Here is a 17,038-nt window from a genome sequence, read left to right as displayed (position 1 = left end):
GCATCAAACAGTCCTGATTGTCTGCTCATATGAAAAAAAAACAACTAAAAAGCCACAAGCACAACAGACTAATGTGAGCTCCATGACATATTTCCATCCAGCCTGAATGATACCTTCATATAACTGATTAGATGTATAGGTTAAATGGCCATGGAGTGAGTTATCCTAAGTGATGTACAAATAAGGTACATGGAAAAGTTCAACCCTAAAAAGGCAGCTGTCTCATGCCGTTGTTAAAGTGTATGCAGCAGCTGTTTCCTCCTGAGAGTTTTGGCTATAGACCTGTCTCTGCCCCCCAGTGGAATGTGCCGGTGGTGCACGAGGCCCTAGTGAGTGATCCCTATGAGCCTCTGGAGCGCTCCTCTCTGAAGGCGTTGTCATTCAAAACAGCTTTGCTGCTTGCGCTGACCTCAGCTATGAGAGTGAGCGAACTGTGCGCCCTGCCGGTTCACCCTAGCTGTTTCGTGGTGACCACAGCGGGGCTACTCTCAGACCGCCTGACTTATTTTTATAACTATCAGATTTATAGTTTCTAACCCTCTGACACTGCAGAGATCCAACAGGACACTCATACAAGTCAAGAGCTTATTTTGAAAGCCATGATCCTGTAAAAGGCCACAAGGCTGCTCAATGTCAGTTTTATTCCTTTTCAGTGTCTAATACAGATATCCATCGTCCATTGTTGGCTTTCATCGTACTCTTCCAATATCAAACTAACAAGTGGCAGTTTTTGCTCTGAGCAAAATATTGTGAGGTTTATTTGAGTGATATTCCTGTCTGCTAACATCAGTGTTGAGATGAATATTAAAAGAAAAAGCAAGAATTTAACTTAGATATGACAAGAATTAATTATCATTTATTATGCATGCTATTGTTATGCTAATATGTATCAAACCTGCTTTGACCCCCGAAGTGATGAAATGTATGGAAATAACTATGGTGAGCAACCTGCAGTCTGAGGAAGGCCCACAGTTAGACCCATACCAATTTGCATACAGACACCACAGAGGAACTGATGATGTAATAACTAGTATAGTGCACATGGTCACTAAACACCTGGAGAATCCCAGGGCCTATGCCAGACTATTGTTTGTTGATTTTAGTTCAGCATGTAACACTTAATAACCCCATTTATTACTTAAAGTATATGTTTCACATTTTTTCAAGTCTTAAAACAACAATCAGGTGCTAAAATGAACATTGAAATAGCTCGCTGTAATCATTCCTCCTGATCACACTGACCATTAGAAGATCCCTTCCTAATGTGATTTCAATGTAAGTAATGGGGGACAAAATCCACAGTCATTGATTTCTGCATGTTTTGTGCAAAAATGGATTCAAATGTTTATCTGAACCGACAGAGAGGTGCCAGCCATCCAAATTAATCAAATCAAGTGGATATCTTCATTTTAATATAAAGTTCCCTTGTTGTGTTTCCCTAGACAGTATTTCCCTTATGCTAAATAACTCTGATGTCCAGGACCAGATGTATAAGTCTAAAATACAGAACTTTTTTACAGTGGTGTGATGAACATCATCTCACCCTCAACGCAAAAAGTTGGACTCTTTCAAGTACCTGGGCATCCACATGGATAATAAACCAGTATGAAATGTATCTGTCAGAGACGTGAACTGTCTGATCTAGAGCACTCAGGGAGCAGAACTATGCACTCTAAAGCGGTTAGAGACTTTAAACATCCAATGTAGAGCCTGCATAGTGTGAAAACATGCCCTTTGAAGCAGTCATAGACATAAACTTAACATAAAGGAGTGAGATGGTTAGGGTTAGGGTAAGAATATCAGGGTCAGAGCCAATCAGAGGCACAGTAAGGGCGGGTCTTCACAGAAGAGGGGTGGGAACAAAAATAACACAAACTAGAAAATTGTTTGAACTCTCTTCTTGGTTCTTTAGTCCACGAACTGCGGTGGCCCCTAAGGACAAACCATAAACAAGAGTGAAAACACAAACAATAAGAACATGCTTCAAATCCTCCTAGCAGCCTGGAGCACTTCAGGTGTAGTCATTAGCTTTGTAGCATTTTTCTTGTTTCATGTGTTTGTCCTTTTTCATATGTATTTTGGTATTTGTAGCATTTCTTGATTTGGAGCATGCTTTTTTATTAATGTTTGTGCATTCACTCTTGTATGTGCTTTGTCCTTAGGGGCCACCATACAAAGGCCTTTCTCATGAATCAGGAGTCAAACCTGTTATTGTTGTTAGTTTGGAGATGAGTGGATGAAGCCAGTGCAGCACTGCACCATCAGCAATGTGGCTTGGCAGCTTGCCAGTTATTCCATATGTAGGAGATTACACAGATGGTTTTATGTTTGGCCACTAGATGGTAACATGAAACATGAAATGAGACAGTGGTTGCATGAGTCAGTGCTGAAACATCAATGTTGAGGTGCAGATAAAATGAAGATCACACTCAATGACGGGAGTTCATCAATTTAAATATGACAAAAGTTACAATTAGTTAATTACCAAACACATTTAATGTCACTTGAAACTTAACAAACTACAAGATAATCTTAAACTGGACTGATATACTGTATATGCTTGGGAGTATATTATTGGCAGAAAGAATATTCCTGTTGATGTCAGTTGTTTTCTGCCTTATTGTCTTTGTTTATTTTTACCAGGCTGTGACTCAAATGTAATGCTAATAAATGAGAAGCACAAACTGTTAAGTTTGGTCATAACATTTATATTGAAGAAGTTATGTGTTAATGTTGTTAGAAATGGAGATGTGTCAGCCTGCAGTTGTTTCATCCAACCAACACTTTACAATACATTACACAAAATTTAACTAAATTACTAAGGGTGTGCCTGAATACAAATACCTTATTCCGCAAAGCACAAATGGTGTTTTTTTTTTTTTTTTTTTTTTTTTTTACGAATATTTGTTTCATACAAATATTTCAAAACTATTTATTTTCAGGAAGAGAAAAAACATGTCAAATATCAGCGTGCAGGTCGGTTACATCACTAGTGCCATCGTCCCGTTTTCGCTTCCCCAAAGTTGTAAATGGAACCACGTTCCAGCTAGTTGTACTAATGTACTTTACATATTCATGTCTGTCTACTTTTTCCTCTCTTCCATAGTATCAGGAACCTACTGCACGTTATCACTCACCATATTCACTGTAGACTGTTTGGATGCAGAGGACAAAACATCAAACTTGGTGTAGGGAACTCATCCAGGTGTGGTCTTGCAACTTTCAAGTAAAGTAAGTAAATTTTGTGACATTATTTTTCACTTAAGTAGGAAAGGAGTGTAAAAATGACATTAGAACTGCAAACAGTCATGATAATGAGTATGCAAACTGTGACAAGCAGACAGCTTTAGACTGTAGGTGTACAGAATATTGTGGTTAAACCAACTGTGTTTTATTTCATTTGCATTTTTTTCACCTAAGTGTAATTTTGATGTGGTTGTGGTTTCATCTTCTCTTTGATAGTTTGAATTTTGTCATTAAAGTAACTCAGAAAATTTTGAACATTTCAAATGAAAATATTATAAAACTCAGCTTTGCATACATAGTTGTTTGTTGTTTATTTTTTTATGTTTGGTACATTTTATCCTTTATTGAGAGGAGACAGTAGAGTCAGACAGGAAACGAGGAGAGAGAGAGATGGGGATGACATGCAACTAAGATCTGCTGGAATCAAACTGGACATAAATGTTGTAGTTTTGTGGTATTAGTCTTAACCAGTACGCTACAGGGATGACCAGTATGTTAGTGTTGTTAAACATGGTGAATGTACCAACCTGCAATTGTTTCCTCTAATTTATTTTCGTGCTAACTCCAAAAGTTAGTCAGAGTGTACAATCTATAAACAAAATATAAAATATTCAGATGATTCATAAAATTGTTTGGTCAGACATGCAAACCTCCTTGTCCAAAATCAGAGAGCACAGAGTTATTCAACTGGTGGGATGTCAAGTGCAGAAGACAAACCATCCTAGACCAATGTCTCTGTACCTTAAATTACTGAAATAACTGTATGACATTCTGTAGTAATGACCTCACATCATCATGGAAAATTATTTATATATAGTACATCACAAGGTCTTGTATTATATGAAAAATTATCCTTTGATGAAATATAGATCTGCAATGATTAGTCAATTATATTTGCTTAAAAAAAAGATGATAAATCAAAGTAGCTGTAATTTATCTAATCATACGTGATTGAATAAAAAACAAGCATTGAGTCATTTCAACTCCATTCAGAGCACACATCTGTCATTTTGCTCTCCCCAGCCCAAAATACCTGTTTGATTAGTCCACAGATACATCTGGAACTGAAATCTTGTATTTTAAGGTTTCCTCTGACTTTTTAGGCATTACTGTGACTGAATTTCATCAACTCTGTGCACTTCATGTGCATTGCAATGACAAAAATCACTGCTGAAACCAAGCTTTTGCAGAAAATGGTGATTTGTTCAGTTTGTGTTGGGAAAGACTTGTATAAGTAATAATGCAGACACATGACTGTATGAAGGGAGAAAATAAATAAATAAATAGATAACTGAACCTAAATCAATGCATTTTGCATTCTTCTACCTGCCATTCCAACTGGCAACCTTTATCTAGACATACTTCTACTCTTTTAAGTTCCCACAAAATTACAGTCAGTTATGCTTCCATTATTAAATATCAGGGCTGATCTACTTTCCCTTCTCTTGTAGATCAAAATGTTTCAGCTCATTGTTTAGCTGTCACTCTCTTGGTTCACTCTCAGCACTCTAATAGCGTCATTTTCATTCACAGCAGGCAGCTGTTTTCAGTGAAAAAGATCTAGAAATCCACTGTACACTACCTGCTCAGCACCAAATGGCAAACAGACACAGTTAGCTGTAGACTAGCTGGTGAACATAGTGGAGCATTTAGCAGCCAAAGATCCAGATATTTCCCTCAGGAGTTGGTAGAGAGCAAAAACAGAGCTAAAAGAGAGTGAATATTGGACTTACGTTCACCAGGTGAATGAGACTAACCTTTGTCCTAATATTCATGCCTTTTTCAATGCTCCTGCATGCTTTATAGCAAGAATGCCAATTAAACAATATTCACAAAGTACAACTTCTCTCTTCTTTAGAAGACTAAGTAGAGGAACCTCCTGTGTGTCATTCTCACCACATTACTGCAGATTGCAGAGGACAAAGCATTAAACTCTGGTGTAAGGAACTCATTCAGCTTGGGATCTGCAGCTTTCAAAGGTAAATTTTGTGTATGTACTTTTTTGTTTTATCAACATCCAGTGTTGAGGCAATAATAGTGTCACTCTATGTTTAATGTAGCACATAAAATTGTAAATGTAGTGATACAAAACAAGCAAAACAGAGATGCACACAGTCATGTAAATAAACATGCAAACAGTGACAGTTTACTGCTGTCCAACCAGTAAGTTTCTCCCTCTCTTCCCTTCTATACAAATTTGAAATGTGAGAAATACAAGTATCTGTCTGTGTCATAAACAAATAATATGAAAAACATGTGATGACAACACAGGAAATATACAGTATTTAAAAAAAACAAAAACAGGGAAGTAAAACAAATATAAACAGAGAAGAATGAGAATAAAGGTTGTGGCACTGTCTAGAAATTTCTTCCAAGAATCACTGAAAGTGATGAAAGCTGGTTTATAATATTTTCATTTAATTTGTTCAAAATTTTCTAAAATACTTTCATGACAGAGTTCAGACTCTTAAAGAGAAGATAAAACTATAACTAGATGGAAAATCCTTGAGGATGTTACATATTCTGTGTGGTTTTGGCCAAACAGGGAGTAATGTGATCTGTAATCAGTTCATTTTAAATGTGTTTCTCAGTGTTTTACAAGAAAAGTTACAATCCTCTACAGCCAGTGTGTCCTGGGCTTAGTCAAGCTGGCGCACATTGTACTGATGTACTCTACATATTCATGTCTGTCTACTTTTTCCTCTCTTCCTCTTTCTGCTTGTTACGCACACACAGACGCACAGCAGCGCACAAACATGCAAAAGATTACAAACAAAAAGATTACAATGTGAAAGATCGTTATTTTGTAGTCTACATTAACGTATTTTAAAAGATACGTATAACGGTTAGTCATATTATTTATCAGAATTAACTAATCGCAGTAATGATGGATGAAATTGTCAAATAATTTGACCAAATTGTGACAATACATGAAGGTAATTAAACAGACTCTTCAGGTTGTCTGTCAAGACCCAGCAAACAGATATCAACAACAGATCAGACACGGATCGACTTTCCAGCTACATCAATACATGAGGACATGAAGAACACATGAAGAAATAAATAAGGAGAAAACAATTAAACTAAAGAAGGAAATAAATCTGCACAGCTTCTAGCTGCAGCCAGCAGCAGGATCAGCACCTTGGAGAGCTGATCAAATCCTGACAACTGTGTATGACGATTTTTTGCATGATTAAAATTAATGATTTAATTTTTGAACAATATTTAACAAATATTATTATTTTGAGATTACAGTGATCAGGTTTCCATACTTTCAGCAGTTAAAATCCCACTGACTTTACCTGTTACTCCCTGACTGAACAAAATGATTTTAAAGAGAACCACAGTTGAACAAAAAAAAAAAAAAAAAAACCTTTTCCAAAAAAAGAAAACATAAAGAAATTTGCAACAAAATAATGAACAGAATCTTAAATTGATGGTCTGGGGGTGGCCACAGGAGGGTCCAGGAGCATCAGAGGCCAGTGTGCTTGTAATAGATTGTGTGCTTTCACCTCATGCACAAGCAGATCTGTTTCCTCTGCAGAGAGGCACTCCTTCTTACTACTTAGCAAATGTGCCATTATAATAGCAATCCGCCAAGGTGCAAGTGCACTGGGCTTTTAAAGGGAATGAGAGATGACACTATGATTGATTTATTGCATGTTACACCAAAAACAAACCAATGATTAAATAAGAGACTAAGGACAACCCTTTTGAACCATGCGTCTGGTGCTGCAACCATTTTCTCCACCATTAAACTATCAAAAATGGATTTGGACAGGACTTAGATACACTTGCACCATGTGCTTCAGACCATGTGCTTAAGTTTGTTAAAATAGGGCCCTCAGTGTTTTACAGGATAGGTTACAATCCTCTACAGCCAGCGTGTCCTCGGCGTAGTCAAGGCTGTTGGCATGTCAAACACAAATTCACACACACAGCCAGCAAATTGTAGATACTGGAGCATCTGTATCTATTTAACCAGGAAGTTTTCCTGAAGCATTATGCAAAATTCCCTCTCCCAGAAACTAAAGTAAGCATGTATGCAAAAGTTGTTTTTTGTGGTAGTTTACCAGCTGCCGTACTAGACCAAGCCAATAGGTCCAAGTCACCTTCTACACAGTTTAAGCTGGTTCACCCCTGCTTGAATTGCACCTGAATAATGCTCTAAATATTAGCATTGAAGGATCGGAGGACCAAGGATGATGATGATAATGTGCCTTCTGCAATCAGCAAAAAGACCACTGATTTTCACTTTATTAGATCTGGATTTCTAGTTGTTTTGGACACTTATATCTACAAATTGGGGTTTAATGATGATATAAGTAGCCAGAGACCATTTTCAGTGTGTGCTAGAGCCGAATGATTTTAATGTCTACACTTGAAATCTGTGTGGAATAGTTCACCATGGTGTAGAAGAGCAGAGAAGGTCAGATACCATTAAATAGCAGCGCCAAGTGGGAATATTTCAGTAATGAATGAATGGAACATCTCCTCATTTTTGTAGAGATCTTATAGAGTCAGTATGCTTCCACTTAAGTGTTTGTCAGATGGTCAAACAGCATTTGAAACCATTGGGTTGCAACTTTCCAAAATTGGTCATGCCAACTTAATGCTACTGGCCAGTGATGCAGAAGTGAGAAAGTATATAAAACACCATAAATTCTTTCAAGGAGAGATTGTTTGAAAGTGTGCCCCATTATCCCCAAGATAATCTCAGCTAGCCCCTCCAGCTTTTCACCAAAGGTTGAGTGTGGTTGTTTAGAACAGCTATAAAAACTTTGACACACTGTAAAAACTATTGTTTGTTTAAAGCATACCCCTGGTTTCAGTGCATTAATCTTAGATGGTGGTAATGCAAATGAACACAATTTAAAACTCAGAGGGCTCTTTTGTCTTCTAGTGTTTTTTTTATTTGTTATTGTCAATTATTTATTTTTCCCGCGTCGTTGGGCCCTACATTACCCTGGAGCTCCTGGCTTTTGCCTATACTGCCTATGCCAGCAGCCAACCTGAGCCCATTTTATTTCAGGGTCTGTTTGACAAAAGCGATTTGTGAGCACTGCTTACACACAGATGGTAAATAGTATTACCATCCTGTTTCAGCTTCCCCTGGCCTAAACCCCTTCTTCACCCTCACCTGTCAATAAATACCTTATTTACCTTACCCCTGTCTCTTTCTCTGAGTCTGCACTTGTGTTCACCTGCTCCGCCTCATGTAACAGGTGGTTATATGTATCAAAACAAGCAAGCAAAGTTGTAAATGGAACCACGTTCCTGTGTGTTATACTGATGTACTTTGCATATTCATATCTGTCTACTTTTTCCTCTCTTCCATAGTATCAGGAACCTACTGCATGTTATCACTCACCATATTTACTGAAGACTGTTTGGATGCAGAGGACAAAACATCAAACTCTGTGTAGGGAACTCATCCAGGTGTGGTCTTGCAACTTTTGAGGTGAATTTTGTGACATTACTTTTCACTTGTGTATGTAGAGATTGTAAAAGTGACATTAGAACTGCAAACAGTCATGATAATGAGTATGCAAAATGTGACAAGTGGACAGCTTTGGACTGTAGGTGTACAGAATAATGTGGTTAAACCAACTGTATTTTATTTCATTTGCATTTTTTCACCTAAGTGTAATTTTGATGTTTAAAAGTTGTGTAACAAAGACAAAACAAAGGGTGAGAAAATAGCTAAAATGATAATAACATTCAAAAAAAGTTGCACTATTTTGAATTAAATGAGCTTAATAAAGAAGAATGAAGAAACAAATGTTCTTTATTATATTTCTGTATTTCTTGTATTTACTGTATGTTCTGAGCCAACATTGATCCACATAGAGGTATTTATAGTGATATTTGCAGTTTTGATAACAGCTGAGATATGAAAGAGTTTCTTGTGCTGTGACAATATGTTACTGATGAAAAGTCTGACAGAGGGATAGAGTTATACAACCCAAGATAGGTTAAAGTCAATTAATGATTCCATCTCATAAAGAATAAGTGTTTCCCAGTTCTGTTGTTTTGGACAAATGTTGCAGTTTTGTGGTATGAGTCTTAACCAGTACGCTACAGGGATGTCCAGTATGTTATTGTCTTTAAACATGGTGAATGTACCAACCTACAGTTGTTTCCTCCAATTAATTTTCATGTTGACTCCAAGACATAGTCAGATTGCACAATCTGTAAACAAAATATAAAATATGTAGATGATTCATAAAATGATTTGGTCAGACATGCAAACCTCCTTGTCCAAAATCAGAGAGCACAAAGTTATTCAACTGGTTGGATGTTGTTTTCTCCAATTCCAACCAACACTTTACAATACGGTACACAAAATTTAGTGAAGTCACTTAGGAACGAATCAGGAACAACCTGGTAATTTAAATAATCATTAATAAGTACTATATAGTAGATAGGACTATAAAGTTGATAATAATGAGTTACTAAAGAACAGAGCAGAAGATATTAATGAATCATTAGATAATGATTAGTTCATATCTGTGAATTGATCATAGTGACGACCTTAAAGCGTCTAGAATTGACATTTTTCATAACAATGTATCAAATATCAATGTACAGTATAATGTCAAAGGTGAAGCTTGTAATGATGAACCTACAGAGAATTATCAGCGACTCTGCAGCTCCTCTCGGCTTTATGGAGCTTTATAGTGAGTTTCAGCTCATTGTTTAGCTGTCACTCTCTTGGTTCACTCTCAGCGCTCTAATAGCGTCATTTTCATCCACAGCAGGCAGCTGTTTACAGTGAAAAAGATCTAGAAATCCACTGTACACTACCTGCTCAGCACCAAATGGCAAACAGACACAGTTAGCTGTAGACTAGCTGGTGAACATAGTGGAGCATTTAGCAGCCAAAGATCCAGATATTTCCCTCAGGAGTTGGTAGAGAGCAAAAACAGAGCTAAAAGAGAGTGAATATTGGACTTACATTCACCAGGTGAATGAGACTAACCTTTGTCCTAATATTCATGCCTATTTCAATGCTCCTGCATGCTTTATAGCAAGAATGCCAATTAAACAATATTCACAAAGTACAACTTCTCTCTTCTTTAGAAGCCTACGTAGAGGAACCTCCTGTGTGTCATTCTCACCACATTACTGCAGATTGCAGAGGACAAAGCATTAAACTCTGGTGTAAGGAACTCATTCAGCTTGGGATCTGCAGCTTTCAAAGGTAAATTTTGTATATTTTGTGTGTACTTCTTTGGTTCACTGACATCCAGTGTAGAGGCAATAACTAAATAACTCTATTTATAATGTAGCACATAAAAACTGTGATAGTAGTGATACAAAACAAGGAAAACAGAGATGCAAACAGTCATGAAAATAAACATCCAAAGTGACAGTTTACTGCAGTCCAACCAGTAAGTTTCTCACCCTCTTCCCTTCAATACAAATTTGACATGTGAGAAATACAAGTATCTGACTGTGTAACAAACAAATAGTATGAAAAACTTGTCATAACAACACGGAAAATATACAGTATTTAAAAAAAACAAAACAAGGAAAGTAAAACGAGTAGAAACAGAGAGCAATGAGAATAAAGATAGCGGCACTGCTTAGAAATTTCTTTCAGGAATTCCTGGAAGTGATGGAAGCTGTTTTATAATATTTTCATTTGAAATGTTAATTTTTTTACTTTCATGACAAGTTCAAACTCTCAAAGGAAGATAAAACCACAACCTTGTATGTGACATCATTGAGGGCGTAACATATGCTATGTAGTTTTTGCCAAACGGAGAGTGATGTGATGTGAGATCAGTTAATTGCAAATGTGTTCCAGTGCTTTCACTCACCATATTTACTGTTGGATACAAAGGACCAAACATCAAACTCTGTGTAGGGAACTCATCCAGGTGTGGTCTTGCAGCTTTCAAGGTAAATTTTCTGCCATTATTTTTCACTTGCGTGTGTACAGATTGTAAAAATGACATTAGAACTGCGAACAGTCATGATAATGAGTATGCAAACTGTGACAAGCAGACAGCTTTGGACTGTAGGTGTACAGAATACTGTGGTTAAACCAACTGTGTTTTATTTCATTTGCATTTTATTCCCCTTAAAAGCAATTTTGATGTTTAAAAGTTGTGTAACAAAGACAAAAAAGGTGAGAAAATAACTAAAAAGATAATAACATTCAGAACTTTTCACTATTTTGAATTAAATAAAATGAACTAAATAGAGAAGAATGAAGAAACAAATGTTGATTATTATATTTCTGTATTTCTTGTATTTACTGTATGTTCTGAGCCAACATTGATGCACATAGAGGTATTTATAGTGATATTTTCAGTTTTGATGACAGCTGAGATATGAAAGAGTTTCCTGTGCTGTGACAATATGTTACTGATGAAAAGTCTGACAGAGGGATAGAGTTATACAACCCAAGATAGGTTAAAGTCAATTAATGATTCCATCCCAGAAGGAATAAGTGTTTCCCAGTTGTTGTTGTTTTTGTTTTGTTTGTTTGTTGTTTATTTTTGGTGATTTGGTACATTTTAGCCTTTATTGAGAGGAGACAGTAGAGTCAGACAGGAAATGAGTAGAGAGAGAGAGAGATGGGGATGACATGCAACTAAGATCTGCTGGAATCAGACTGGACATAAATGTTGTAGTTTTGTGGTATGAGTCTTAACCAGTACGCTACAGGGATGACCAGTATGTTAGTGTTGTTAAACATGGTGAATGTACCAGCCTGCAGTTGTTTCCTCTAATTTATTTTCATGCTAACTCCAAAACTTAGTCAGAGTGCACAATCTGTAAACAAAATGTAAAATATGCAGATGATTCATAAAATGGTTTGGTCAGACATGCAAACCTCCTTGTCCAAAATCAGAGAGCACAGAGTTATTCAACTGGTGGGATGTCAAGTGCAGAAGACAAAACATCCTAGACCAATGTCTCTGTACCTTAAATTACTGAAAGAACTGTATGAAATTCTGTAGTAATGACCTCACATCATCATGTAAAAATATTTATATACATCACAAGGACTTGTATTATCTGAAAAATTATTTTTGATGAAATATAGAGCTTCAACAATTAGTCGATTATTCTCATTGCTACTTTATTGCTAATTTTTCCAAATTATTGTTTCAATCATTCTTCTAGCAAAAAGACCAAATATTCTCTGGTTTCAGCTTCTTAAACATTATGATTGGCTCCTTTTCTTTGTCATATGCAACAGTACATTAAAAATCTTCAGGCTTTGGATTGTTGATCAGAAAAAAATAGCAAACTGAAGACATCCCCGCAGGCTCAAAGAAATTGTGAGTGTCATTTTTTTCACAGTGTATAAAAAACTACATTTTATAAACTAAACGATTAATCAAGAAAATAATCAGCAGCTTAATTGGTGATGAAAATAATTGTCAGTTGCAGCCCTGAAGAAATATTATTAGGAGAAAATGTAACAAAGACACCTTTTGTTGTGGCTATAATATACACTGTATTTGTGTGAACTTGGACTTCAAGACTTTAGTGATGTCACTTAACAATGTTATGTAGATATTAAAAAACTTCCATAACCTGATCTCTCATACAACAGGTTTCACTCTGAAGAAGAAGACTTCTACATCAACAACACCTCACAGATGGAAAACAATGACTACAGCAATGTCACATCCCACAATAATTCCACTGACAACCCCTATTATGGTGAACCACATATTATATATGTGATGACATGCGTAATCATTAGTATCGGCCTTCCTTTGACTCTAGTGGCCATCTACTCTCTTTATTCCCAGGTGAGTACTTTATGACTAAGATATATTAATTTTAGGTCATGTGTCTGTCATACAGTCTGTCTGTAAAGAATCCTTAACCACATGCAGTTTACATGTGTAGTTTCCAGGGGCGTGCCCGAATACAAATACGTTATTCAACAAAGCACAAATAGTTGTTTTTTTTGCAAACATTTATTTCATACAAATATTTTAAAAATTATTTGTTTTCCGGAAGAAAAAAAAAAACATGTCAAATACCAGCTCACAGGTCAGTTACATTGCTATCTCAGTCTCTCTCCTCTGCTGCACTGTTACATCTATCAGCAGCTCTCAACAAGGGGAGTTACATCCACCTGCTTCATGACGCACATTTCCTTTTTTTTCCATTTGGACATCACTCCCGGAGTTGGGGGTGTTCCCCAAGAGATAAGGCTGAGTTACTGACACAAGCAAAGTCCTGTTGTTCCCCTTCTCCTTTCCACAAAGTTAGCTTGTAAAAAATAGGCAATAAATGAAAAGTGCAAAGCAATAATTGCCTTTGAAGTTCTTCTCTACACGTTACACGCCATGTTGTCTCTTTGTTATGGGTGTATAAATAAGTAGAGGTCTGACTGCACATTTGCAATGTGTTTGTTTTAGCTCAATAGTCAACACAGTCATCTATGATCTGAGAGACTCAAGTTCAAGACCTGGTGTGGCGACCTCCTTCTTAAGATAGTTTATTCATAAACACTTTAACACTTTAATATCCTAAAATTTAAAGCTAAATAAAAATAAACAATAATATTTCAGATGGGATTTTTACACTATTTCCGCTTTTATTCAAATACAAACACAAACATAAATAATTTTGCTGCCTCAATAAATATAGATACAAATACAAATACTGGGCTCTCTGCACATCCCTGGTAGCTTCATTCCAGGTTAACAGCATCCTTCACTTGTAGAATATAAATTGTCCTCAAGTTTGTCAGAACAATTTGTACAGCATAATTTGGGATCATTATTTTTGGCTTTGATTAAATCAAATCAAGAAATATATGAAATTTTATACAGACATTTATGGTCTCCACTGACCTGGTTGTTTCCCTGATTTTTCCTTTAGTGCCATCATCAGTACTTTGGTTTAAAACCTGTGGGAGAAAAAATGCTCATTTGTGAAGGAGAGATGTTCAATGTTTAATTCATGAAAGTGTTCAACCAATGAACTTCAATCAATGAAATTCTTCTGCAGGGCCTGACTTGGGCCTCCAAGGTCTCTTACAAGAGATGTTTTAGGTTCACAGCACCAGGCTGGGAGATAGGATGGTCACCTTGAATGGGTAACAATAGCTTCCCGCATTGTTTTCCAATTAGAGTTCATTCTGACACCACCTCTTGACGGTATCATAAAAAAGCATATTGGTAAACTGTATTTAAAGACTTAGCTCATAAGTTGAACACTTCCATAAATTGAACATTGAACATCTCTCCTTCACAAACAAGAATTTTTTCTCTCACACAATGAAATACCAGCTAAACTAATGGCAATGTGATCCTCCTCAGCTGTATTTTGTGTTTAGTGCTAATAAACAGATTTAACGCGACCCTGGACACCCCAGCAATCAATTTTTGACTCTACTCCTCCCATCTGGTCACAAATAAAAGACACTTAGACAGAAAAAGCAGTTTTAAATTCCATTAACCACTACTCACAAGATTACAATATATTTTAGTCTTTTTGGTCTGCATGAAATCATTGCAGGTATGTATGTGTACACATCTATCTACTGTATGTTTTAGAGGTACACATAATGCACAGAGGAAACAAATTTCCCAATGAGGACAATCAATATCTATCACTCTATCTTTAGCATACTAACACGCTGAACTAAGATGGTCATTGTCATTGTGAGCATATTAGCATTTAGCTCAATGGACCCCTATGCCTAAGTACAGCCTCACAGAGCAGTTAGCATAGCTGTAGACTCTTGTTGTCATTGAGTCTTGTAACATTGATTGGCCAATGTGTCATATTTGATGACACATTGGTCAATGCATGAATGTTTTTGACTGCAATTGCTGGGCAGAGCAAAATGACATATTTGTCACTACACAGAATTACATCCACTTGTATTATTGCACATTTTGTACAGAGATCCTAAATGAAAACACCAGAAAACTGTAACAGAAAAAAATGTTTCCAGCTGCTTTGTTTATTTCTACCATTCTTTTCTTGCAGGTTAAAAATGACCACGTTGCTCCAATCTACATTATCAACCTCCTCATCTCTGACATCATTCAGCTCTGCTGCATGATCGTCGGAGTGGCAAAACCAGACTGGAAGATCTATCAAATCTTCTCTTTTATTTATGACATTGGTGTGCTGGCCAATATTGGCTTCATGGTCAGTATCGCCCTGGAAAGGTAGCTATCTGTCTATTCTGTATGTTTTTAGCTACCTCCATGTGTATGGCCATTATATTACCATATAAATCTGAAGCTCCTCAAAGTCAGGGATATTCTGTACCTGATGATAGACTGTGTATCTTGTGTTACAGGTATTTGGTCATCGCATGGCCCCTGTGGTACCACTTCAGAAGAACCATCAAGAGCTCTCTTGTGGTCTGTGTTGTGGTCTGGACCCTTCCTCTTGTTTTTCTCCTTTCTGTCTATTTCTGGGTTAAATATAAGGTCGCGATAATAATTCTCGGCGTCCTCTCCCTCGTTCCTTTACCACTGCTCATATTCTTCCTGGGTGGGACCCTCAAATCGCTGTCTGCAGCCATCTCAGTTTCCTCTGATGAAAAACGACAAATTGTGGGAATGTTGGTCCTGGTGCTGCTCATCTACACACTGCTGTTTCTCCCCACCATCATCGTGTTCTTGATAGAAGAAGTCAGAGATAATGATACCCTCATCAAACTGAGGTTAATTCTTCTCAGATTCAGTCCTCTTGCAGACTTGATTCTGTATGTTTTCATGAGGAGAGGGGCCATAGACAAGCTTTTGGCCTCTCTGTGTTGTTGCAGAATGGACAGTGATGATAACAGCAGATCATCAGTATGAAAGACAACAACATGTACACAGTCAGCTCCATGCAGGCAGAGAAAGAGGGAGAAACAAAAGGGAGAAAACAGATGTTAACTGTAATGTATCTGAATGTTCACTAAAATGCACTTAAACTAGCAAACAAGAAATAAAAAGTGTTTGCTGTATGACAACAAAGGCCATCAGAAGTAGATGAAAAGAAATCATTGTTTTGATTATATTGTGAGAGAAGTGGTTAGTGGGAACAAGTTTTTATATGTTTTTTAGCTGGAAGTTGATATCTATCATTATTATCCTTTGAAGGGGACATAGCATGCTTTTTGTGATTTTCTGTCATTTATATTCATAATTTAAGTCTTCCAAGGGGCAGCGTCCTGGAGCTGGCCAATCAGAATAGAGTGGGCTCATCAGGAGAGGGCCTTAAAGAGACAGGAGCTAAAACAGCCTGTTTCAGACAGAGGCTGAACTGAGGGGCTGCATAAAGGGCCAGTACAAGATAAATAAGTTTTTTAATACGTTATTTTTTGAACTGTAAGTCATGAGAAAATATTCCAGTAGACCCCCAGAATAAAAATATAGAACTGCAACCGTTCTTGTTATGTCCCCTTTAATTAAAGAAGCAAAGCTGTTCAACACCATGATCACCCTGTTATTATAGCTGCAACTCCGTCTTATTTCTACAGGGAGAGCATCATATCAAGTCTATAGACTTTTTTTTTCTTGGGCCTCTTATACACATTATAACTTGTTACTTTTTTCCTACTTATAACTATGTATGTCTATTATTGTGTGGGGGGTATTTTTATGCATAAAAGTTAAACAACAGATGATTTACTTCTTTTTATTCAATACAAGTTTTATTTTAGGGGGGTTTGTCGTCAGCATGCTATGGCTTGGCAATATTGATAAAAATCTTATATCACAGCACTTTTATAAGAAATGTAAATTTCCTGGATATTCAATAAAAACATGTTTCTAGACAAAAATGAGAATATTTGCTTTTG

The 17,038-nt window shown here is 36.7% G+C and overlaps 1 protein-coding gene across 1 annotated transcript; it reads left to right on the top strand.

Moving 5' to 3' along the window:
- The first annotated feature begins 242 nt into the window (after positions 1–242).
- On the top strand, positions 243–16,341 carry LOC122997378 (ovarian cancer G-protein coupled receptor 1-like). The gene is made up of 4 exons (XM_044373464.1): positions 243–433; positions 12,824–13,025; positions 15,226–15,410; positions 15,545–16,341. Exons 1-4 carry the CDS (start codon positions 243–245, stop codon positions 16,050–16,052), a joined length of 1,086 nt encoding a protein of 361 aa, XP_044229399.1. The 3' UTR covers positions 16,053–16,341.
- The last annotated feature ends 697 nt before the right edge of the window (positions 16,342–17,038 follow it).

The sequence above is a fragment of the Thunnus albacares genome, chromosome 14 (assembly GCF_914725855.1).
Source record: "Thunnus albacares chromosome 14, fThuAlb1.1, whole genome shotgun sequence".
Classification (NCBI taxonomy): domain Eukaryota; kingdom Metazoa; phylum Chordata; class Actinopteri; order Scombriformes; family Scombridae; genus Thunnus; species Thunnus albacares.
The sequence above is the reverse complement of the archived record's forward strand: the minus strand, read 5'-3'. Positions and strand labels throughout refer to the sequence as shown.